Raw genomic sequence first — 22,625 nt, 5'->3', positions numbered from 1 at the left:
GACGAGGGGGTCTGACTTGTGTCTCCGTATTTATTGTCTGGCTGATCCAAGTGTGGCGTGCTCCCTACATGGCCCGTCTCCGTGGCCTGACTGCGTGCACACATCTGAGTCTGAGGTCCGTGCGTTCTGGTTACCTGTCTGCGCACTGTAGACCTCTGATCTGACTCCGTGTTTCTATTCGCCTACAGCCCAAGGGTGTACGTGTGTCATCTCCCTGACCACGACCTGTGTGTGTATCTGGTCGTGCTGTTTACCTATGGTCTCTGCATGGACCCCCGTGTGTCTCTGATCCATCCGTGCCTGTGGTCTGACCGCGTACGTGGATTGTTTGCCCCGTGCTGACCATGTATGCGTGTCTTATTTGACCCTGTGTGTCCGGGGTCTGATTTTGGGCCCGTTGGTGGTCTCTGTGCAAGCTTTATTTGTCTGACTATGAGTGTGGACCCATCTCTGTTGCCCGGCTGTGCAGATATATCTGTGTCTGGTCTCCCTGTCTGTCTGTGGTCTGACTGTGGGTCTGTCTGTGGCCTGTGTGCAGGCACCCTTCTCTCTGTCTGGTTTGTCTGTCTGTGGTCTGACTATGTGCAGGTTGAGCACCACTCCCCCCCCACATCTGCAACCCTCACCCTCCCATGCTGGCTTCCCCACCCCCAACCCTGAGCCATGACCTGGCTGCCACCAGCCCAGCCTTTTCCTGGAGCCTCTCTGGGGCTGGGCGAGGTGACCGCAGCTGGGTATTTTGGGAACCAGAATCACAGGGGCTGCCTCATCATTATGTGGCACCCGTCCCTGTGGTCATGGCCTGGACCCGCCCGGGGCATGGCCTGGCGTGGGTGTGGGGCTGACCCGGCCGTGGAGGCCTCGTCTCTCCCTGCCTCTCCCCGGCCCCCTGCCCTGGCTCTGGCCACAGCGGAGATTGGGGAGGGGCTTTGGCCCCTGTGATGAGGGGACTCTTCTACCCTAGAAGAGTTTAGATTCTTGTGGGAGAAACAGACTCTGAGTGATTAACATTCGCATGTAATTTGCAAACTGGGCTGAAGTCGTGGAGGATGATGTCTTACTCATTTCTGAGGCTGTGGGATGTGGAATGGGGGGTGGGGGTGGGGGTGCGGTGGGGGGAGCTTCTGGAGGAAGTGACAGCTGAGCCGAGAGCCGTCACACAGTGGTGGGGGGACAGCAGTCCCGGCAGAAGGCCCAGCAGGGGCAGAGGCTGGTGGGCAGGACAGCTCAGGCAGTGTGGCGACACCTCCACGAGAGGAGGAAGCGAGATCAGCAGGAGCGGCTTCCTCTGGGGGCAGCGGGAGCCACGGAGGCATTAGAACAGGGCAGGGGGCAAGGCCAGGCAGGTGTGTTTGGGGAAGATCTCTTTGCGGGCTGAGCAGGGGCTGAGGCGAGGTGCAGAGACGTCCTTCCAGAGGTCCAGCCTGGGAGGGGAGCAGTGGGTATTCAGAGGACCCCTGGAGCTGGTGCTCAGTGCTGGTTGTGGGCGCTCGGCGGGGGTCTGAGGTCTGGGCTCCATCAGAGCGGAGGCTTACCTGGGATCAGCAGTCAGCCAGGGGCTGGGGGCTGTACAAAATACCGTAGGCCGGGTGGCCTAGAGACAGCGGACATGTATCACTCACGGTGCTGGAGGCTGGGAGTCCAAGGTCAAGGCGCCAGCAGAGCTGGGGTCTGGGGAGGGCCGCTTCCTGCTTCCCAGCTGGCCCTCCTCCCGCCCTGTGGGGTCTCTTTCATAGGCACCATTCCTGAGGGCTCCACCCTTGTGGCCCAGTCCCCTGCCGAAGGCCCTGCCTCCTAGAACTGTCACAAGGAGGGTGGCTTTCAGCACAGGGATGTGGGGGGACACGGGCCTTCAGCTGGGGCTCAGCACTTTCCTTCTGCCTCGTCATTGCCCCGTGACCCCCCATTGTCCTGCGACCCTTTCCCCCAACCCCATGACTCTCCTCCACACCTCTGTGAGTCCCCCGCTGCCTCCTCCATGAAGGCCCCCCAGATTGCCTCTCTCCCCTCTCATGTGCCTCCGTTGTCTCTGCAGACGCTGCCCCGTCTGACGCTTGGCTCGGCTGGCTCGAGGCCTCTTTGCGAGGGACCGGGGGGGGGGGGGGCCCGTCCCCCTCCAGGGCGGAGGCCGGAGGCTGCAGGTAGCTGCCAAGCATGGCGCCTGCCTGGGGCCCCGGCGTGGCATCTGTGGTTGGTCCCATGGGCCTCCTCGTGGTCCTGCTGGTCGGAGGCTGCGCAGCAGAAGGTAAGAGTCTGGTGCGGGACATGTGGACGTCCGAGTCCGTGTTTATGTGTGTGTGAGTGCACGTGTCCCCACCTCCTCCCCGGGGCCCCTGGTGTTGCCAAGCAGAGCCTCTGTGCTCCACGAAGGAGGCCCGAGCGAAGTGCCCTACTGGGCGCCGGTCCTGGGAGGCTCAGAGGCCAGTAATAAACGATGGTGTTAAAAGCAGTAACAGGAACGATGTGATGGTGATGGCTGTTTCCCCAGAGTCAGCTCTGTACCATGGCCATTGCTTAATCCCGACTTTGCCTGTGTCGCTTCTCTACAGCCTTCTAAACACTGAGCCGGCTGGTTCCATTGCCTTCCACATTTTCCAGTGAGAGAAACTGAGGCTCAGAGGGGGCAGGGACTTACTCGAAGTCCCTCCTTGAAGCCGCAGAGTTCACCTTCCCTTGCCACACGTAGAAGCACCGGGGCCTGGGTGGCAGATACACAGGCAACCAAACCTTCCCAGGTGGAGCCAGGAGAGGCTTCTTGCGAGAGAAGGCATTGGAGCTGGGGCTTTGTGGGTGTGTAGGAGTTTGCTGATGGAAAGAGCGTTACTGGTGAAGGTGCTAGCCCACAGAAACGTCTGGAGGTGAAGAAAGGGGTTGGTGTAGTTTGGGGTGGGCAAGGCTTTGTTTCTGGCCATCACATGGAAAGGATGAGGGTCAGTTCTGGGCCCAATACCAAGACGGAACCTATGACGGGAGGCCTAGAGGAGGTGTCACTCGGGCCCATGGGGACACACAGAGTCAGGCCAGCAGGAAAGAAACTGGGATCTCTTAGTTAGTTTGGGTTTAAATCCTGACTTGGCCATCAACCTGCTGTGTGGCCTTCAGCTAGTGACTCAACCTCTCTCAGCTGCCCATTTCCACCTTGACTGAACGAGACTCATAACGTTATCCACACCCAGCATTCCTGAGGCAAAGACACACAATATTGCTTCCCGGCACATGGTAGGCCCACAATCCCATGCTCCCATGAGCAACAGTAATTATGGCTGCTGGGCAAGAACACAGCGACATGCACGCTTGTCTCAGGGATTCTTGCTTTTTCCCGTTTTCGTGTTGTTTTTTAGTAGATGCCGAACACATTCAGATCAGCCAGCACAGCCTGATGGGATGAATGCTGTTCTCATCGTTCCCATTGTACAGATGGGAAACTGAGCCACAGCAAGGTTTCATGACAGCCAGGAAGTAGCCACACTGAGATTTGAACCCGGGCCACGTGGTGTGAGAGCCCAGGTTCCTGACCATCACACCACACTGCCTTCCAGGCCGGTAGCCAGCCATGGCTGGGCTGTGATCTGCCCAGTCACTTTGCCAGGCCTGTGCCTTCCTGGGCTCTGTTCCCCACAATGGGAACAGCAAGCCGAAGGCGACAAGCATTTTAGCGTTTCATTCCTTCATTTAATGCAGGGTCAGATTGCTCACTGGGGTGGGGCATCCTGGGCACTGTGGGGGGTTCAAGCAGCATCCTGACCCCACCCATTCCATGCCAGGAGCACCCCCAGTTGTGACGACCACAGACGTCCACAGGCAACAATGCCTCACCCACCCCAGGGTGAGAATCGCTGGCTTAACTTACACTGGTTGAATAAATAATATGTTTACTCCTTTGATGTCTTGCTCCAGGCATAATTTACCAGCCTTGGGGAAACTGAGGCATCCAGACCCGGAGGCCCATTGTGGTTGAGAGGGGCCACAGGATTTGGAGACTGCCTTGGCCTGGGTTTTAAATCCCGGCTCGGTCGTGTGACCACGGTGACTTGTGGTCTCATTCATGCAGTGCATCTTTAATAAGCATCTACTTTGTGTTGGGCACTGGGTTAGCCACAGGGGACGGAACAAACATCCCACCCTTTACGGAGCTCATAATCTAGTGAGGGAGAAGCACTAAGTGTGTCGGATGGTGGACATGCTGGGGATGTGGGTGTGAGGTGAGGGTTGGGGGCTGCATTTTAAAAAGGTGTGGGAGAACATCAGGGAAGGTCACAGTGAGGTGGCATCTGAGCAGAGACCTAAAGAAGCTGAGAAGTACCCCCTATGAGTATCTGGGGGGAACTCCCAAGCAGAGGGAACAGTATGTGCAAAGGTCCTGGGGCAGGAACCGGGTGTGTTGGAGGAACAGACAGGGGGCTCGTGTGGCTGGAGCAGAGTGGGTGAGGGGGAGAGAGGGAGGAGGAAAGGGTAGGGAGGGGCCGGAGCAGGTCGTGCAGGGCTTTGGGGGCTTCAGAGAAGACTTGGGCTTCTGCCCCAGGGAGGTGGGAGCCCTGGAGGGGCAGTAGGCAGAGGAGGGTGGGACCGAGATTTGGGTACTCACTGGCGCTCTCTGGTGGTCGTTTTGGGGAGCACAGCCCAGGGGTCAAGGGCCTGAGCTGCGGGACCAGGTGAGCTGTGAGAGAGGGTGGCCCAGGATATTAGCACCTGGTGTGCAGCTGGAGCAGGCCCAGTGGGTGCCCCCGCAGTGAGCCCAGGAATTATTATTGCTATACTACTTTAGGTGCCAGTACTGCCCTATACGCAAACCCAGATCGGCCTCTCTGAGGCCGCGGCATCTTGCCTTTGAAGGCGGGTCTGTGTCACAGGAGCTCCGTCATCTGGGACCCACCATGATTTGTGCGGCCAGCTTCAGGGAATGGCCCCAGCCCTCAGGGAGCCGTGGAGGGTGGGGGCCTTCAGGCCACAGAGAGCCCACGTGGGCAGCTGAAACCACCAGCCAGCGCAAGAGGAACGATTTCTGCTCTAGAAAGGGCCTTGGGTCCTGTGGTGCTTTCCCAGGATGCTGTGGGGCTGGCCCAGGCAGGGCTGGAGGGGACAGGCGGGTAGGCTTCCGCGCTGGCGCTGGATTCTCCTCTGCAGAGTCTGGAGTGGAAAAAACAGAATTTGGGCCAGGGCTCCCCAGCCTCCATGCTGGTGGCATCACCACTCTGAACTAAGACCAGGAGCCACCTGGGATGCACTCTCGTGATGAGGACCCACAACCCTATTTATCGAATGTGCCCTTCCCTGGCATAGGTCGCTGGATCGGGCCCCGGGGGGAATCCTAGCTCCCGTCCATCACGAGCTGGGTGACCCTGCACACGTCCCTCACCCTCCCTGACCCCTCATTTTGCTTCTCTGTGTCTCGGGTGCAAGAACAGTGCTGAGTGCCACCTGGCCCAGGACAGATGGGGTGGTGGCTCCCCACAAGTGACTGCCATACCCCCAGGGTGTCTTTCTTGGGTCAGGGGCCTCTTTGCCAAGAAGAGGAGGGGAGTGTTCGTCCCAAAGGAGAGAACCCAAGCATCCACAGGGAATTTTCTAATGTGGGTGCAGGGAGCGGACAAAGCTCTTCAGCCTGTCTGCGACCCCGGAGCCACCTGGAGATGGGCCTGAGAAGACATTTGCCCTGCAGAGAGGGGGGGTCTCAGGAGCGAGTGGGCTGTTTCACTGGGTCTGGTGTTAGGTGGCCGTCAAGGGTCACCAGAGAGGTGTGGTGGGGTCCTGAGGACCCCGTGCCTCCCCTGAATGGCACATAACCGGCTGTTTCAGCGCAGCACGATCAAGGCTGTGATGGGGGATGCCCAGGCAGTGGTGGGGACCAACCGAGGAGCTCCTAACCCAGCCTTTGGTAATCTGAGAAGGCTCCCCGGGGGAGGTGCTGGCCTAGCTGAGGTGGAAGCTGCCAGATGAAAGGAGGAGGAAGGGACTCCGGCAGGAAGGAACAGCAGGGGCTCCCGTCATGTCTCCTCCGGTCATGTCTCCTCCCCCGGATCGGTGGGTGCTGGGGGTGCGTCCCAGCTCAGAGCCATAAACAGGCAGCTCCTGGAGCTCACTTCTGCCTGGAGCTCACTTCTGCCCTTCCTTCCAGGGGCTCCTGAGAGAGGATTTTCCCTAAGAAGATTCCTGACCCGGCCACAGTGACTTTCCTCCATGACATCGGCTGGGGACACGCATGGCCCCAGTCGCCATTCCTGAGCCTTGGAGGAGGGGGCCGCCCAGGCAGGCAGAGCCAGGGAGGCGGGCCCAACCCAGGGCTGGGTGCGCAGAGCAAAATGTCCCCATCAGGCTCAAGGCCTAAGGACACGTGCCTATGGACAGAAAGACCCAGGTTCCAATGCGGGTGCTGTCCCCCGGGGCCGTGTGGCCTCATGCAAGCTTCTCCACCCTGAATCTGCACATGATTAACCTCCACGGCTTTGCAGGGGTGCACAGGAGCGGAATGAGGCCGCACATGCCTGCGCACAGTGGGTCTACTGATTTTAGAAGAGATGGACCGCCAGTAATACCTCACAGGGTCAGATCGGTGGGAGCGGAACCTCGAGGAAGGGAGGCGAGGCCGCTCAGGCCACTGGGATGGGCTCCCCGTTTTGTTCAAAGAATGATTTGAAGAAAATATTTCTATTTACCTTTAAACAGTTGCAAATCTCACCAAGTTACCAAGTTACCAAGTAGGAAGCCTCCCCGCCCCCGCCCCCAGCCACCCGGTTTCTCTCCAGGGCGCCTTCACTTCTACGCATGCGCAATGCACGCACTCTCCCCCACCCCCCCACTGCCCCCCCCCCCCGGTTCTCTCCCCCCCCCCCGATTTTTCTTTTCATGCGAACAGTAAACATCCTCTATACTCTCTACCCCTTGCTGTTTTGCGTCTTACACTATCTAGATCTTGCTGTTTCTGCGCTAGTAGTTAGGAAAGCGCCCTCATCCCTTTGTGCTGCCTGGCGTCTCGCGCTGGGGCAGCCCCGAGGACATGCAGCCCGTCCCCTTTCGTTGGATAGCTAGGTTGTTTCCAGAAGGACCTCGCCAGCCCACTGCAGCCCTTGAATCTGTCGGTGAAAAATCTCAGGAGTCGCTGAATTCACTTCATGGGCCCCGTTGTAGCCTCACCACGAGTGGAGATCCAGTATCGCTTTGGGCCATCCAGTGGTCACTGTGAAAAGTCAGTAACGACAGAGCAGCGGGAATGTACTTCCACAGGAGTGCTACTAACGTGCAGGGTGGAGGCTGTCAGGGGTTAAAGACCCGGTAGGCTCTACTCGAGACTCTCCGGCAGAGACTTAATACATCAGCTCTCTGGGAAGGGCCAAGATTGTGGGCACGGGAGCCAGCCCGGTTCAAATCCCGGCTCAGCCACTGGGCGGCTGGCTGTGTGTGTCCATGCAAAGGCTTTGCCTCTCTGTGCCTCAGTTTTCTTGTGTGTCGAATGGGGACCCTGGGGCCCTGCGCACAGCGCCGTCAGAGGGTCACATGTTACTGAGCTACACCACTGCATACACTAGGTGCTCAGTAAGCACTTGCTTTCATGGTTGTCAGCATCTTACGCCTGGGGAAGCTGGATCAACTTTTCTGAGCTCCTGCCTCCGGCACTGGCCCCTCGAGTCTGGACGCCTCCCATGGATTAAGAGGCTGGAGCCCTGGGTTCCAATGTGGCCTGTGACCTCAGATCCCTTGGTCGCCCCTGCTTCCCTGTTTGATGCCTCTGTTTCCCCACATGTCCACCAGGGGATTATCTCCTTGCAAGTCTTTTCCAGGCCAAGGACGTTCCAGGGTTTGGCTGGGCACCCACGGGGGACTTCTAGGCACAAAACCTGAGGACCCCAGAGTCTTGGGGGAGGGCTCCCCTTCCACCATCCTCTGCGGCCCATGTGAGGTTGGAAGCACACGTGAGCGTGTGTGGCTGTGGTCTCGGGGCTGGGCATGGGGAGGGAGGGTGTGTTTGCATGGGGCCCGTGGGCTCCTGGCTTTATGCCTGGGGCCCACCAGACCCCTCCTCTTCCTGCTCTATCTCTAGAGCCCCCCAGGTTCATCAAGAACCCAAGGACCAGATTGGTGTGTCGGGGGGTGTGGCCTCCTTCGTGTGTCAGGCCACAGGCGACCCAAGCCACGGGTGACCTGGAACAAGAAGGCAAGAAGGTCAATTCCCAGCGCTTTGAGGTGAGTCAGGGGTGAGGGGAGACGGTCTGGGGCCAGCAGCCACTCCCCAGATGGGGCCATAGCGGCTCAGTCTGCTCAGCCACAAACGTCACAGGAAATGTCTCCCGGCTATAACACGGGGCCGGGGGGTGGGGGGGGGTGGGGGTGGGCGGGGCCCAGGCCAGGCTGCCACCGTCTGTGGCCCAGTCAGCTCTCACCCCTTCCCTGCCATGCGTCCCACCTGCCTGCTCGGGGAGGGCCCGGCCAGGCTGGGTTGCTCTGCTGTGTGGCCTTGAGCAAGGCCACACCCTCTCTGTCCCATCTCGCACGTGGAACCTTACACAGAACTCCAGAACACGCACACGATCAGATGTACACGTTTCTATGGCCGACGTGCCTTCACATGCCTGTCACACAGACTTGCCTGTGCTTCTCACACACCCACATACGCACAGGCCCTCCTACTTGCACGGACCTGGGCCCAGTTTCTGCCTGCAGTGCGTTCGCACAGGACGCCCACCCACGTGGACGGTACGGCCCCCAGCTCCTCTGCCCAGCCCAGCCCGGGGACCTCAGCCTCACCCTGCTCTCTCTCCCCTGCCCGTGGCAGACAATCGAGTTTGACCAGAGCGCGGGAGCCGTGCTGAGGATCCAGCCGCTCCGGACCCCCCGGGATGAGAACGTGTATGAGTGCGTGGCCCAGAACTCCATCGGGGAGGTCACGGTCCATGCCAAGCTCACTGTCCTCCGAGGTACTGGGATCCTTGGGTTGGGTCGGGGAGGAACGAGGCCCGGGGTTTTAGAATCACTGAAAATGTTGCTTTGGATTTTCTCTTTGGGGGACCTTTACACCAGTGCAGCCCAGAGCCTACCAGTAGGGATTTATTGAGCCTTTGCAGGAAAGAGCAGCATTAAGGGACTAGTGTCATCCCCATTTGTCATCTTTTTATTTATTTATTTATTTTTTAAAGATTTTATTTACTTATTTGACAGAGAGAGACACAGCGAGAGAGGGAACACAAGCAGGGGGAGTGGGAGAGGGAGAAGCAGGCTTCCCACCGAGCAGGGAGCCCGATGCGGGGCTCGATCCCAGGACCCTGGGACCATGACCTGAGCCAAAGGCAGACGCTTAACGACTGAGCCACCCAGGCGCCCCCCCCCCTTTTTTTTTTAAAGATTTTATTTACTTGACACAGAGAGAGAGCACAAGCAGGGGGAGTGGCAGGCAGAGGGAGAGGAAGAAGCGGGCAGGACTCGATCCCAGGACCCCCGGGATCATGACCTGAGCCAAAGGCAGCCGCTTAACCAGCTGAGCCACCCAGGCGCCCCCCCTTTGTCATCTTAATCATGCTTCTCTGATTACAAGAGCCTGATCCACCTCAAACTGGTTCACGTAGGAAAGAAAATTCATGGATCCATGTAATGAAAATGTCCGTGGAGGTGCCAGCTTCAGGTTCAGGTAGATGCAGGAACTCATGCAGCGTTCTTAGGTCTCACCCTCTCTCTGCCTCTGGGTTTGTTTTCTTCCGTAGTGACTGTGTCCTCAGTGGGATGACCCCCAGTAGCTCCGTGCTCACAGGCCCCACCCCAAATAGAGGACCAGATGATCCGGGACTACAGCTCCTTGCCCCAGTTGGGTTAGATAGCCATCCCTGAGCCGGTTACTGTGCCCAGAGGAACAAATACTCCCATTGGCAGAGTCCTCCCTGGAGTCAGGGATGTATCAGCCCACACAGACAGGGTCAGCAAGGGGCAGTTCCCCCAAAGGGACAAAGGAGGAATAGATGTTGGAGAGGCGGAAACAGCTGCCCACCACCTCCCATGCATTCACACAGATCCTTCGGGAACACTGCTTTGCTGGGCTGTTGGCTAGCCTGGCTTGGGTGGGCTGGGGGCACCAGGAAATCACGTTCTCCTTGTAAAACAGCACCCTTCAGACAGCCTGGCCACAGACACCGCCCCCCCCCCGCCGCCAGCTGCTCCCTCTTGCCTGCTCTGTGGCAAGGGGGTGTTAGCCTCTGTAGCTGTGTGGCCCTGGGCAAACTAATAAACCTCCTGAGCTGTGGTTCCTCACCTCCCGAGCGGGGAATAATGAGGCTCACCTCGAGGAGTCACGTGATCCCGGTAGGTGGCGCATGCGCGGGGAGAGGCTGGGGCCCCAGGCAGGGACCAAGCGCTTGGCTGACTCCAGCTACCCAGCGTCATCGTTCGCGCTCCGAGTTTAGTGGGACGACTGCCACCAGCCGTTCTGTGGCGCCCAGGGTGGCATTCTTCAGCCTCTCCCGGGGCAGCAGAGCCAGGGTGGGCGGCATGTTGGCCCCAGGGGGCACTTGGTCTCGGACCCGGGGTGCAACCTCTACGGGGTCCCTCCTTCCGAGCGCTCTGTCCGTTTGACAAGAGGCCTCATAGTTTCCTCCGCGCAGGTCCTGGAGCCTGTCCTACTGGGGGAGGGAGGGGGGAAGGGGGCAGGGAGCCCTCTCGGCCGGCCCGGCCCGCCCTGCCTCTTCCCAGCAGATATTCTTGCCCTGACCTTTCCCGGGCACAGACGGAACAGCCTGCCTCCCGCTGCCCCGTGCCAGCCTCCATTGTAAGCGCTCAGAGAGTTAAAAGGACATGCTGTGAATCTCTTAGCCGCCCAGTCGCTGGAATCTGGGGAAAGATCCGTCTGTGCTCCCTGCCGCCACCCCCCCCTCGCATCAAGGCCTCCTTGGCTTTGCTCTGTTCTCGGCCGCCTGGAGGACGTGGTGCTTGGGCTGGATGCCCAGCCCAGGGCCTTTGACCCAGGAGCGAGCGCCTGTCCTCCGGCGCCCCGCCCCGCCCCTCTCGGGGCCCTGAGGCCCAGGGTTCTCCCGGCCCGGCAGGGAAGGGCGAGGCTGTTGGGCCCAGCTCTCCCCGCCTCCCTCCCCTGCCCCCTGATTGTGGACCCTGCTCACGCCTCCTGTGCTGTTGTTTTAATTAAACTCCGAGGAATCGGGCACAATGTGGTACGCGATGAACATTTTTGTTTAATTAGGAGCTCTCGGTACTGTCGGGCGGCCGCAGCCCCTGCCAGCCCCCGCGACGCTGGCTGCCACCCACACGCACTGGCGGGGACCCCCGAGGGTGTGTGTGAGCGCGCTGTGGGGCGTGGATGCATTCGTGGTTGAGCAGGCGCATACCTACCAGCCTGAAGCCCCAAGAAGGGAGGCCGGGTTTTTCGGCCTTAATCTCCAGTGACATCATGGGTAGCCAGTCAGAACCATGTCTGGGCTTCAGGCCTCAGGCCCCAAAAACCAACAGGGCCTGACCCACCTTGGACAGGGTCCAGCCACCCCTCCTCAGACTCGAGTAGGTCCAGTCTGGGAGTTTGGGGGTGCCTCAGCGGGCCCCTCCCAGCTTCCTCTGGGCTTAGCCAGGCCTGGGTACGAATCCCAGCCTGGCTGTGTCCTGGCTGAATGTTGTGGAGCAGCTGTGTGTCCGGGCCTCAGTTTCCCCCTCTGGGAAATAGGTACCATCTTTGAAGAGGGCACAAGAATGTGCCTGCAGAGTGCCTGGTACATAGTGTTCAGGACTTGGGACTGGGGCCACTGGCCTTCCATGCACCCCTGGACTGAGACCGCAGTTCTCTCATTCCAATGGAGGAATGGGATGGTGCTGCCCCTGCTTCCATCTCCCCTGCCCCATCTTGGCCTCCTGTCTCCCCCCCCCCCCCGCCCCATGGTGTGCCCGGAGCCCGGATCTCTCTTGCATGGTGGTCTCTCGCCACCTCTTTTCCAGTCCCCCAGTGCTGGGCCTCAAAGTGCCCACCATGCCCATTGCCCCTTCTGGGTCTTTGTAAGCAAACACCTGTGTATCGTTTCTCTTCACACGGATAGCAGCAGCATCTGTTCCAGAAGGCAGCAAGCTTTTTCTGTAAAACACCAGGGAGGAAATATTTTTGACTCTTCAGGTCAGTCTCTGTTGCAACTACTCAGCTCTGCTGTCAGAGCCGGAAAGCTGCTGTAGATGACATGGACACAGAGGGGTGTGGCCATGTGCCAATAAAGCTTTATTAACAAACACAAGCCAAGGGCCGAGTTTGGCCTCGGGGCGGTAGTTTTTGATCCTTCTTCTATACCATCTTTCACTCTGAACCCTGTCCACTTAACAGTGTGTCTGGACTTTGTATCGCGTCCCCTGGGTGGCCCAGCGTGTGGATAATGAGTCCCCGTTGACAGCTGGTTAGGTTGTTGCCAGCCTTTAGCTGCTCAGAGCCGCTCTGCATTCCTCTTCTAGGGCATGGCACGTGGGAACCGTAGCTGCAGAGCGGAGGGTCAGGGGTCTCTGGCAGGTGGCCCCAGGGCACCCCTCCTCGTAGGGTTTGTACCCCCCGTGTTTCCTGCCTGTTCGCCTTCAGTTTCACCAGCCCCCACACATGATCAGTTTTGTTGTCACTTGGCCATGACGATCAGGGTGGGGACCACGTAGGTTTGCCAGGGCTGCTGTAACCAAGTCCCAGCATCTGGGCGGCTTAAACGACATATTCTCTCCCAGTCCTGGGGGCGGGAAGTCTGAGATTGGGGTATCGGCAGGGCCGGTTCCTCCAGGGGGCCTCTCTCCTGGACGTGCAGACGGCTGTCTTCTTCCCCTGTCCTCACGTGCTTGTCCGTCTGCGCGTCCGTGTCCTGGTCTCCCCTCCTTCAAGGACACCAGTCAGATTGGATTAGGACCCACCCCGGTGACCTCATTTTAATTTAATCACCCCCTTGAAGACATGATGTTCACATTCTGAGATCCTAGGGGTTCAGGCTTCAGTATGAACTGGGGGTGGGTGGAGTGGGGCTCCTTTCGGCCTGTAATGGGGTGAGTGGCTGTTTAAATTCGTACTGAGGAGCCTGGTCCCTGGCCCTGGGGAATCCTTTGTCCGTTGCGGAGGACAGGCCAGACTGGAGCTAGGGGTGTTCGGGGTCAGAGCAAAAGGCATCTGGAGTCCAGTTGCTGGAGAGGGAGAGTGGAGGTTGGGGAACAGGTGGTACCCTTTGGGAGGCCCTTGAGGTGCCTCCCTTCCCTGGCGTGACGCCAGCTCAGTTAGGCCCCAGAGCCCGGTAAGGTTCTCAGACGGGCAAGTGAAGGCCACCTGCCAGTTACCTGGCCCGCCTCGTCGCCTCCGCCCACGACCACGTTCCCGCCGGGCACTGGACATCAGGGGCTGAGGGCCTCCAGGGAGAGAGGCGTTTTCTCCTCCCGGTGGCTCTCCCACCCCCTTGACCGCGGACAGAAGCTAGACCTTGGCCAGTGAATGGGGACACTGAGGCCTGGAGGCATGGTGACTCTCGTGGGTTAACAGCAACTGGAACTGAGCTTTTCAAACATTTATTGAGCACCTACTGTGTGCCATGCCCTGCGTCAGGCAGTGGGGACGTGGGGGCAACAGAGGTACGTCATGATAAAGTTGAACACTCAGATAGTTGGACTCTCAGACTGGAGTCCAGGAGGATGTGTGGCTCGGGTGTGTGAGCCAGCCTGAGGGGACGTGGATACGTAGACAGAGGCCAAGGGGCACGCAGGAGGGAGCTTGAGGCCTCTGAGGAACAAGGAGGTCTGTGTGGCTGGACAGAGAGGGTGAGGGTGGCTCGAAATGGGGCTGCCGAGGCTGGCGGGGCAGCGTGGGTGAGGATCCGGGGTCCCCCCAGAGGATGGTGAGGACCACAGTGGAAGGGTGTGCAGCACGGGGGTAGTGGGTTTCAGTTTACATGTGTATGGGTTTATTATTTTTTAAAATGGGGGGAGGGGCAGAGGGAGAGGGAGAGAGAGAACCTCAAGCAGACTCCCTGCCGAGCGCAGAGCCCCATGAGGGGTTTGATCCCACGACCCTGAGATCATGACTTGAGCCAAAATCAAGAGGCAGACGCTTCACCGACTGAGCCACCCAGACGCCTGAGTTCACGTTTTTAAAGCTAGCGAGCTCCTGGATGTTCTAAAGGACCCCCAGCGTCTTTCCCCTTGGGCACTGCTGACACTGGGGCTGGGTCATTCTTTGGGGCGGGGGGAAGGGGGTGTCCTGGACCTTATGGAGTGTTGAGCAACAAACATCCCTGGTCCCCACCCCAGGTGTGACTATTAGAACCCCCCCCACCCAGACCTCTCCAGTTGTCCCCCAGGTGGCAGAGTGGCCCCGAGCGAGAAGCACTGGTCTGGCCCCTATCCTTCTACCCTGCGCCCCCCGGTACTACCCCCCCCCCCCCCCCGCACTACGTCCTGTGGGAGTGATGCAAGCAGGAAGCAAGCCACAGAAGCTGCCCCGGGCAGGCAGGGGCTGGACCCGCCCCCTCCCCGCCCTTACACCTTACGGCGTCATCCGTGTGGCAACCAGGCCCCAGCCCTGTTCTTCCCCTGTCTCCACCCTCAGAGGACCAGCTGCCCCCCGGTTTCCCCAATATCGACATGGGCCCCCAGCTGAAGGTGGTGGAGCGGACACGGACAGCTACTATGCTCTGTGCTGCCAGCGGTAACCCCGACCCCGAGATCACCTGGTTCAAGGACTTCTTGCCTGTGGACCCCAGTGCCAGCAACGGTCGCATAAAGCAGCTGCGGTCAGGTGAGCACAGGTGGCCGGGAGGATGCAGGAACCACGGAGGACAGCAGAGGGAGGGCGGTGTCTCCAGGGCCCAAGCCCTGGGGACTAATGGGAGACAGAAAGGCAGAGGGGATGCGTAGCCATGGGGAGGGCATTGGCGTGGGGAGAGTGTCTTCAGAGCTGAGCCAGCAGGGATATAATGGGGGCATGGATCGGCAGGGGTAGTGGGGAGCTATGGCAGATGGTAGGAGGGGAGTGTGTCCTTGCCTGAGTGGGGTTATAATGGACCCCGATATGCACAGGGATGGGGAGCTAGAGAGATCACGGGGGCAGTGTCTCCAGTCCCCAAGCAGCACCATCCTAATGAGGCATAGATGTTGCAAGTGATGGGAGAGCCACAGAGGTGGGGGGTATCAGCAGGGCCCCAGCAGTGGGGACACAGTGCGGTTCAGACAGGCAGAGGTGAGGGGGGCCATGGAGAGTGGTGAGGATGGCCATCTTCAGTGCCTAACCACTGGGTGTGTAATGGGGCACAGACGGTCAAGGTAATGGGGAGGCATGGAAGGTGGCGGAGGGAGAGTGTCTTCTCTGCTGAAGCCATAGACCTGTCCAGTGAGGATATAATGGGGTCCAGACAGGCCCGAGTAGAGGGGAGATGTCTAAGGCAAAGGCAAGAGAGTATTTCCAGTGCTGATGCAGTGAGCGTTTACAGAGGAGGTAGGAGGCCCTAAACAGGTAAGGTAATGGGGAGCCGTAGAGAGCTGCAGGGAGAGAGTGTCTCCAAGACCGAAGCACTACGGACGTGACGGGGCACACAGATAGGCAGTCCAGCTTGTTTGGACAGGCCCTGGCCGGGCCAGAGCACAAGGCCTTGGCCACCTTGGGATGGGTGGTTCCACGGTTGTGTCTCGGCATAACACCCACGTGCCCTATCTGTGAGTCTGTCTGTCTTGGGGGGCTGTGTGTGTTGTGTCAGTTGTCCCACTGCTTCATGACAAGGCCACACGTGCATGTCTGGGCTCCCTGTGCCGACCTGACCTGCTTCCCGCGTGAGGTCCAACGCAGGCCGTGCTGCCTGCACGTGGGTTTGCCTTCTCCCTCCCAGAGCAGAGCTTGTCCACGTGCGTCTTGGCTGCACGCGCACCCACGTTACTGTCCTTCCCGGGTGCGTGCACGCGTCTGAGGCCACGCCCACAGTCCCCATGCGTGCAGACGTGTGGTAGGGATGTGCCCGCATGCACCTCCCGCGTGTTCTCCTCCACTGTGATTACACATGTTGGGGCACACCACTTTGCTTTCTCTCCCCCCTCCCTCTGAGGACCCCCCGCCCCCCCGCCCCGGAGCCAGCCCTGCCTGAAGGCTTCCCAGTTGTTCTTCATGCCCCCACTCACTGTCCGGTCCCATTCTCTGAGGGGTCTGTCTGCCCATTCTCTGCTTTCCGCTTCTCCCCGGCGCAGACCCAAGCTCTGAGAAGGGACAGACGTTAAGCCCAGAGTTTCTTTCTTCCCTGGAGAGACCTGGACCTTGCCCTGGGGCGGGGGCGGGGGGGGTAGTAGACAGCCTTCCCCCTTCTGTCCTGTCTGAGGATACTTGCAGCTTTGGGGGTTCAGCCGGGGGATGATGGCAGCCTGAGGGTCCAGTTCCTTCCCCGCTGGCTTCTGCCCTCACGGGCCCCGATGGGGCTGATGAAGAGCACGGAGCCCGGGGCCCAGCTGCCTGGGCCCATGTCCGCTGTGTCCTAGGGCAGGTCTTTTCCTCTGGGTCTCAGGACCATATCATGCACCTCCTCCTTGGCACTGGTGCGAGGGGCTCGTGACGGAATGCCTGGCACAGACTAGGTGCTCGGCACGCGTGTGAGCTGCTTTATTGGTCATAATCTGATTACTCTTCCGACCTCCCCTCCCTGCCCCGCCCCAGTGAGGATACAGGCCTTTGCATAACACCCATTAATGATCCTGTTCTCTTTTCTTGTCCCTCTGTTGTAAACGTTCAGAAACCTTTGGTAAGTCTCATTTGTTCACCACGTCAACAACTAACGTCCCCTCTTCGTTCCCCTTCCCGCCCCGCCCCCTCCCCGCAGACTAACAGCCACTGTGACAGTAACGGTGACCCACTCCACGTGGCATGTTTACTAACGACCCCCCCTCCCCCACCAGCCACCCAGCCCTCCCCTGTCAGGCACCAGGGGGCTGCAGAGAGAGGAGCCCAAAAGGAAAAGAGGAAAAAAACACAAGGCCACAAGGGGGCTGGTCAGACCCCAGAATGGGGGCTAAGGGGAAATTAGGGGAATCCTAGAGCTAGTGGAGTTTTGCACCTAACAGTCCCCCAGCCTTGACATTGCTGGAAGATGAGGAACTTGCAGAAATTCGGGAGCTGGGTCTGAGAGGGAGAGAGGACTTTTCCAGCTGGGCTGGCACTGGGCACTTCCCTCTTTTACCAACATCCAGCCTAAATGCCCTGAAACCAACTGCAGGGCTAACTCTTACTAGAGTGAGGATGACTGATGTTGGCCCGTGAAAGTTCCTTCTCCTCTTGCTCAGGTTAAGCAGTAGAACCACCTTTAATACCCAAGAGACATATTTTCTCCTCTCAATATAGTGGCCTTGGGCTGTTTGGCCATCTTGGGAGGTCCCGTTCTTTGGCCTCTGGATCCCCACCGACCTAGGTTCTGGTCGTCATTGCCACCTTAAGTGAATTCCCATTTCGTCCCGAGTAAAGAGGAGAAGGGGGCCTTGTCGGTTTGAGGATTTTGTAAGAGGTAATACAGAGGTCTGGGAGGCTGGAGAGCTGGGTTCAGAGCCCACCCCTGCCTCTGACTCATGGTGTGACAATTTGCTGGCCCCTCCGGGCACTCGTTTGCCCATCGGTTTTGCCTTCACTGTGCGGAAGGAGCTGTGTTCTGGCCTCAGGGTTTCCGGGCTCCACTTGTTCTTGGTGGGGTTATCGGCTGTCCGTCAGCAGAGAGAGAGGGGGCTGGATCTCTCCCGGGAAGATGAGCTGGGGATATAAATCTCCAAGCCAGGACCGCTTTCTTTGTGAGTCCTGAGTTGTCCCCTGCCCCCAGCGCCCGGGTCAACGTGCAGATCGCCCTTTCCTCTTTTCCTTTTGGAGGCCAAGGAGGCGGGAGGGCCCTCCCTCCCTCCCTCCGCCCTCGCTCCCCCTTGCTGCTCTCCCCTGTCCCCCTTACTTGGCCTGTCTGTAACGCCTTCCCTTTGCTTTATTAATGTCCAGCCCTGGGGCACTAACCCCTCTCCCCCGTCTCTAACAAGACTCCCAAGACCCTCCTCGCTCCCTGTCCCTTCCAAGAAGGAAAGAAGAACGGGAGGTCCATGACCTCCCTCCCTCAGCCCAAAAGGAAGGCAGCCAACAGGGCCAGGCCAGGCCATAGACCTCCCTGGGCCATAGGGACACCCCTAAGAACAGTCTAGAGGGGCTTCTGGACTCAGTCCCTCCTTCCCCAGGAGACTGTCGCCTCCTGTGGGAAGCCTTCCTGACTGACAAGCCCTCAGACCCTGCAGGGTCCCTAGGCTCAGGGCTGGCTCAGTCCCCCACCCCCCTGGGGGCAGAGTGGACAGGCCTGGCTTGTGGCCCAGCCTGGCCTTCCTGGGGCCCCCCCGGCCCCCCAGGACTGCCTTCTGAAATTCACCTGACTCTCTCTGCTTCCCTTACAGAAAGCACTCCGATCCGAGGTAAGAGGCTCTTTCCTCACCCACCCGCCCACTCACGCTCTCTCTCGCTGCCCACCCAGCCCCCCAGGCTCCATGGGGGGCTACACCCAGGCCCCTTCCACATATTTCCCCCTTGCCACCCTGCCCGGTGTCTGTCCAGTCTCTGTGTCTATGTCACTGTGCGTGGCTGGGGGGCCGAGTGTGGCCATGGCTGCCCCTCAGGCCATCTGGCCTCAGGAAGGGGCAGTGCCTCCCGTGTCCCCCCGGAGCTCTGGGAAGCAGATTCTGATCGCTGCTCTGCACACAGGCCTTGTGTTTCTCCAGCCTCAGTCTTCCCGTCCTTTTGATGTGAGGGTCCTGCCCGAGGGAGCAGAGAGACAGGCAGTCTCAAAGGCCAACTCCCCTAGTGCTGACCGGAGTACACTAGAATAGGCCTGAGTGGGAACCCTAGGGAAGAGTCGATGTCCTAGGGATGCTGTGTGACCTAGAGCAGGCTCCCTGCCCTCTCTGGGCCTCCATAGTAATGCCTGCCTGCCTGCTATTCAGAGCCTTGAGGTTGGGGGAAAGTAGGAAGTGTGGGATATGGGGGAAGAACCTGCTTCTGTAGCCCCCAAAGAAGCTAATCTGGGGTCCTAATTTGTGGGTCCATGTCATTTCCATGGGACAGCCATGAACAGCTGGGTAGAGGGGACTTCTTGGGAGCTTGGACTGGATTTTTGGACTCCTGGTGCCAGGAATTCTAATACCTGTGATTCACACACACGTGGAGATGTTCACTCATCTTTCATTCACTCATGGTCAACAAGCATGTGGCTTCAGGCCTGTGATTCAGACATACTTAGAGATGTTCGCTCAGTTTTATTTAGTTATGAAAACGAAAACTTTGATCCAGGCCTTTGATTTCAAACATACTTGTGGAAACATTTGCCTCATTTTTATTTACTCACGGGTGTTCAAGTATTTTTTGAGGTCTGTGATTTTAAATATACTTAAAGATGTTCACTCAGCTCCATTTACTTGTGAAAATGAGGATTTGTTCCAGACTTGTGGTTTCGGATATCCTTGGGGAGTTGTTAGCCTCGTTCTCATTTACTCATGGGCACTGCGGTGTTTGATCAAGGCCCGTGCTTTCATATATTCTTGAGAAGGTTCATTCATTTTTATATGTTCGTGGGAAGTAACATATTTGATCTGGGCTTGTGATTTCAAACATAGGGAGGGGAAACCAGCCCTATTTTCATATGCTCATACGCATTAAGACCTTTGATTTGGGCCTATGATTTTAAGGATACTTGAGGAAATTGGCCTCTTCTTTAAACTTTTATTCACTCATGACCAACAGATTCTTTGATCCTGGCTTGTTATTTTCCAAACACACTTGTGGCACTTCAACCTTCCATTTTATTTGTGGGTATTAGAGGTTTTCATTCAGATCTCTGATTTCAAACACTTGAAAAGTTTCCCCATTAACCCAAGAGTGCCATGGACCTGGGTCTAGGACCGTAATTGCAAACGCACTTGAGGAAGTTCATTAATGATTACTCATCAGCACCAGGATCCTGAATCCAGGCCTGTGGTTTTAAAACAGGTGGGTGAATTCAGACTTGCGTAGATGACATTAGGGGCATCCATGGGGGAAATTCAAGCTCCTCTTCAATTAATCTCAGGTACAGGGGGCTTTTAATCCAAGTTTTTTTATTTCAAACATACTTGATGTTTATATATCAATCTCAACATCCTTTACCTTAGCTAATGTGAGAGGTGTCCCAGTCCTAAAATTTCAGTTGGTCTTAAAGAAAGACAAACTTGTCTCTGTTTATGGGCACTGCAGGCTTTGAGACCTGTCATTTCAAACACGCACGAGGAACCCAGACCCGTGTTCATTTACACATGGGCACTGGTTGAAACCAGCAGGGCAACCACCAGCTTCCTGAACTTGCACATTCCTTGTGGCCGCCCCCGAGGCCCCAGGGTCTCGCAGGTGACTGCTGTGGGTTATGAATGCCCATTGCCTAGAGAGCATCACTCGGTGTTTTTGCAAACACCCCTCTGGCACATACCTCTCTGGCTCTGTAGTTAAACCTGGCGGTCATTTCTGAAGCACCAGCCAGACATCCACTGGATTTCCCAGTGAGAATGGAGGACTTTTGCAGGGGACATGCAGTGTGTTTAGGCTGGTCTGGGGCTAGACTTGGATTAGGGCGGGGGGAGACGAGCCAGGGAGTCCCCCCCCCGCCCCCAGCCCAGCCAGGGTTTCTAGACTAACTCCTCTCTTTTGTCTGCCTCTCTCTGGCCCAGACAGGACAAGAGACAGGCGGAACGGGGCTCTGGGACAGCCCACCCAGCCCAGGCCCAGACCCTCCCTGACTGGCCAGGCTTTCTCCCCTCTCCCCGCAGGGGCCCTGCAGATCGAGAGCAGCGAGGAGACGGACCAAGGCAAATATGAGTGCGTGGCTACCAACAGCGCTGGCGTGCGCTATTCCTCACCCGCCAACCTCTACGTGCGAGGTAGGGAACGCCGTGTCCAGGTCGAAGGCAGGGACCCGTCCTATCTTGTTCCCCCCTTCCTCCTTGGGCTCACAGCCTCTGGGCTCCCCTGTTCCCTGCAGACCCGAGCAGGAGGGCCCCCCCCACCCCCCTGCTCACAGCAGGACCTTGGGTGAGGCGGCATCCTTCTCTGGACCTCAGTTTCTTTACCTCTAAGATGGGGGCTGCTTACACCCTCCACCCCCACGCCTGTGACAGACACCCCATGGGCTGCAGGACTTGGTGGGGGAGGCAGGAGGGAACGGGGCAGGGCCAATGGGGTCAGTCTTGGGCCCACAGGGCTGGGGGAGCCTGCAGGCCTCTGCCCCGCCCTGCCCGCCCACCCGCCCACCCGAGTCGGCTTCTGTGGTGTGTCGTGCCGTGCCCCCCACCCTTGCTGTGTGCTTGCTTTGCTTCTCCAGACTCCGTGGCCTCTCGTAGCTCCCTGCTTCACCCACCCCCAGCACCCTCAATCTGAGAGCTGGGGAGGGGTCTTTGAGGCCGCCCCCCGCCGGCCCCTGCACCTTCGGCTGTCCCAGAGCCTGGTGCTCTTTGTCTCCTAGTCGCCCTCAGGAAAGGACGCGTGTTGGCCCAAGCGAGGCCGGGGCCACAGCAGGCACGCAGGCCTGGGGCTTGGCACCCCGTCAGGCCGCGGCAGGCACGGCACGCCAGCGAGGCTTGTCGCTCTCGTCATGCCCGGAAGCCCGGGTCCTTGCCCCAGGGCCCCCCACCCCCACCCCCCAAGGTGGCCCTGGGGAGCGTCTACACAGACTTCCTTCTCGGTCCCTTGATGTCCCCTCAGAGGCGCCGGGGGGCTCCCTTGTCCCCAGAGGCCAGGGTTGGCCCCTCTTACCCTGTGTTGGTTCTCTTCAGTTCTTCCAGAAATTTTAATCTGCCTCCTCCTCCATTTGCTCTCCTCCCTCTCCCGCCTCCCAGTGGCCGTGTCTGATCAGATTCGGGGTAGAAACAGCCTCTGCTGCCAGGAAACAGGGCCCCCTTCAAGCCCTAGGGCTGCCCTGATTGGCCCTGTATACTTGACTGCACCCACACTTCTCCGGGCCTCAGTTTCCCCCACGCGAGGCACCAAGCCCCCGCTGTTCTCCAGCCGGGAGGCGGGGCAGTTCCTCCCTCCCCCACAGACCCTCCCCGCTTGGTCCCCACCAAGCACAGCCCCACCGGCCCCGAAGCAGCTCCTTGGTTCTGCACCTTGGGTTTGACATCCTGTCTCTGAGGAGGAGGCCGCGTGGAGGGAGGGAAGGGGGACGTGGGTGTGAGGGTGGGCAGGGGGCACACACCGATCCGCTGCCACGGCACCTCTGGTGAGTTATAGCGCGTCCAGGACTCCAGCTGACTGGTCTTCGTCTAATCTGCTTATTTCTCCGCAAACATCTGGGATGGGGGTTTGTAAGTCTGGCAGGGTTCAAGGAGAGAGCGCGGACAGCAGGCATGGGGTGGGGGGGGAGGCCTCTAGCAAGGGTGCAACGAGGGAAGGGGACCCCCATGTCCTCAGCCCCCTGGAGTGGGGTCCCCAGCATGAGCCTCTGATCTTTTGGGGGTCCAGCCTCCCAATCTTTGCCTGGGTCTCAGACACTCCAGAAATGAATTAAAAAAAAAAAAAAAAAAAGAATCATGGAAGACGAATGTAATATGTCAAGAAAAGAAAAAAGGTCATTGCTGTTCTTTTTTATTTTTTAATTTTAATTTTTTTTTTTTTGGTTTAAAGAAAAAAAAAACAACAA

At 58.6% G+C, this 22,625-nt stretch overlaps 1 protein-coding gene across 1 annotated transcript in view; it reads left to right on the top strand.

The window, feature by feature from the left end:
• PTPRS (protein tyrosine phosphatase receptor type S) overlaps positions 1-22,625 on the top strand; it is a 68,624-nt gene that overhangs the window by 4,966 nt on the left and 41,033 nt on the right. The window contains 10 exon segments of the mRNA XM_035727229.1: positions 2,036-2,245; positions 8,036-8,050; positions 8,053-8,121; positions 8,124-8,144; positions 8,147-8,178; positions 8,768-8,909; positions 14,525-14,713; positions 16,686-16,694; positions 18,364-18,381; positions 20,758-20,868. Coding sequence (XP_035583122.1) covers positions 2,155-2,245; positions 8,036-8,050; positions 8,053-8,121; positions 8,124-8,144; positions 8,147-8,178; positions 8,768-8,909; positions 14,525-14,713; positions 16,686-16,694; positions 18,364-18,381; positions 20,758-20,868 — 697 coding nt within the window. The 5' untranslated portion in view covers positions 2,036-2,154.

This window comes from Zalophus californianus, chromosome 1 (genome assembly GCF_009762305.2).
Source record: "Zalophus californianus isolate mZalCal1 chromosome 1, mZalCal1.pri.v2, whole genome shotgun sequence".
NCBI lineage: Eukaryota > Metazoa > Chordata > Mammalia > Carnivora > Otariidae > Zalophus > Zalophus californianus.
Note: the sequence above shows the minus strand (reverse complement) of the source record. Positions and strands in the feature narration are given on the sequence as shown.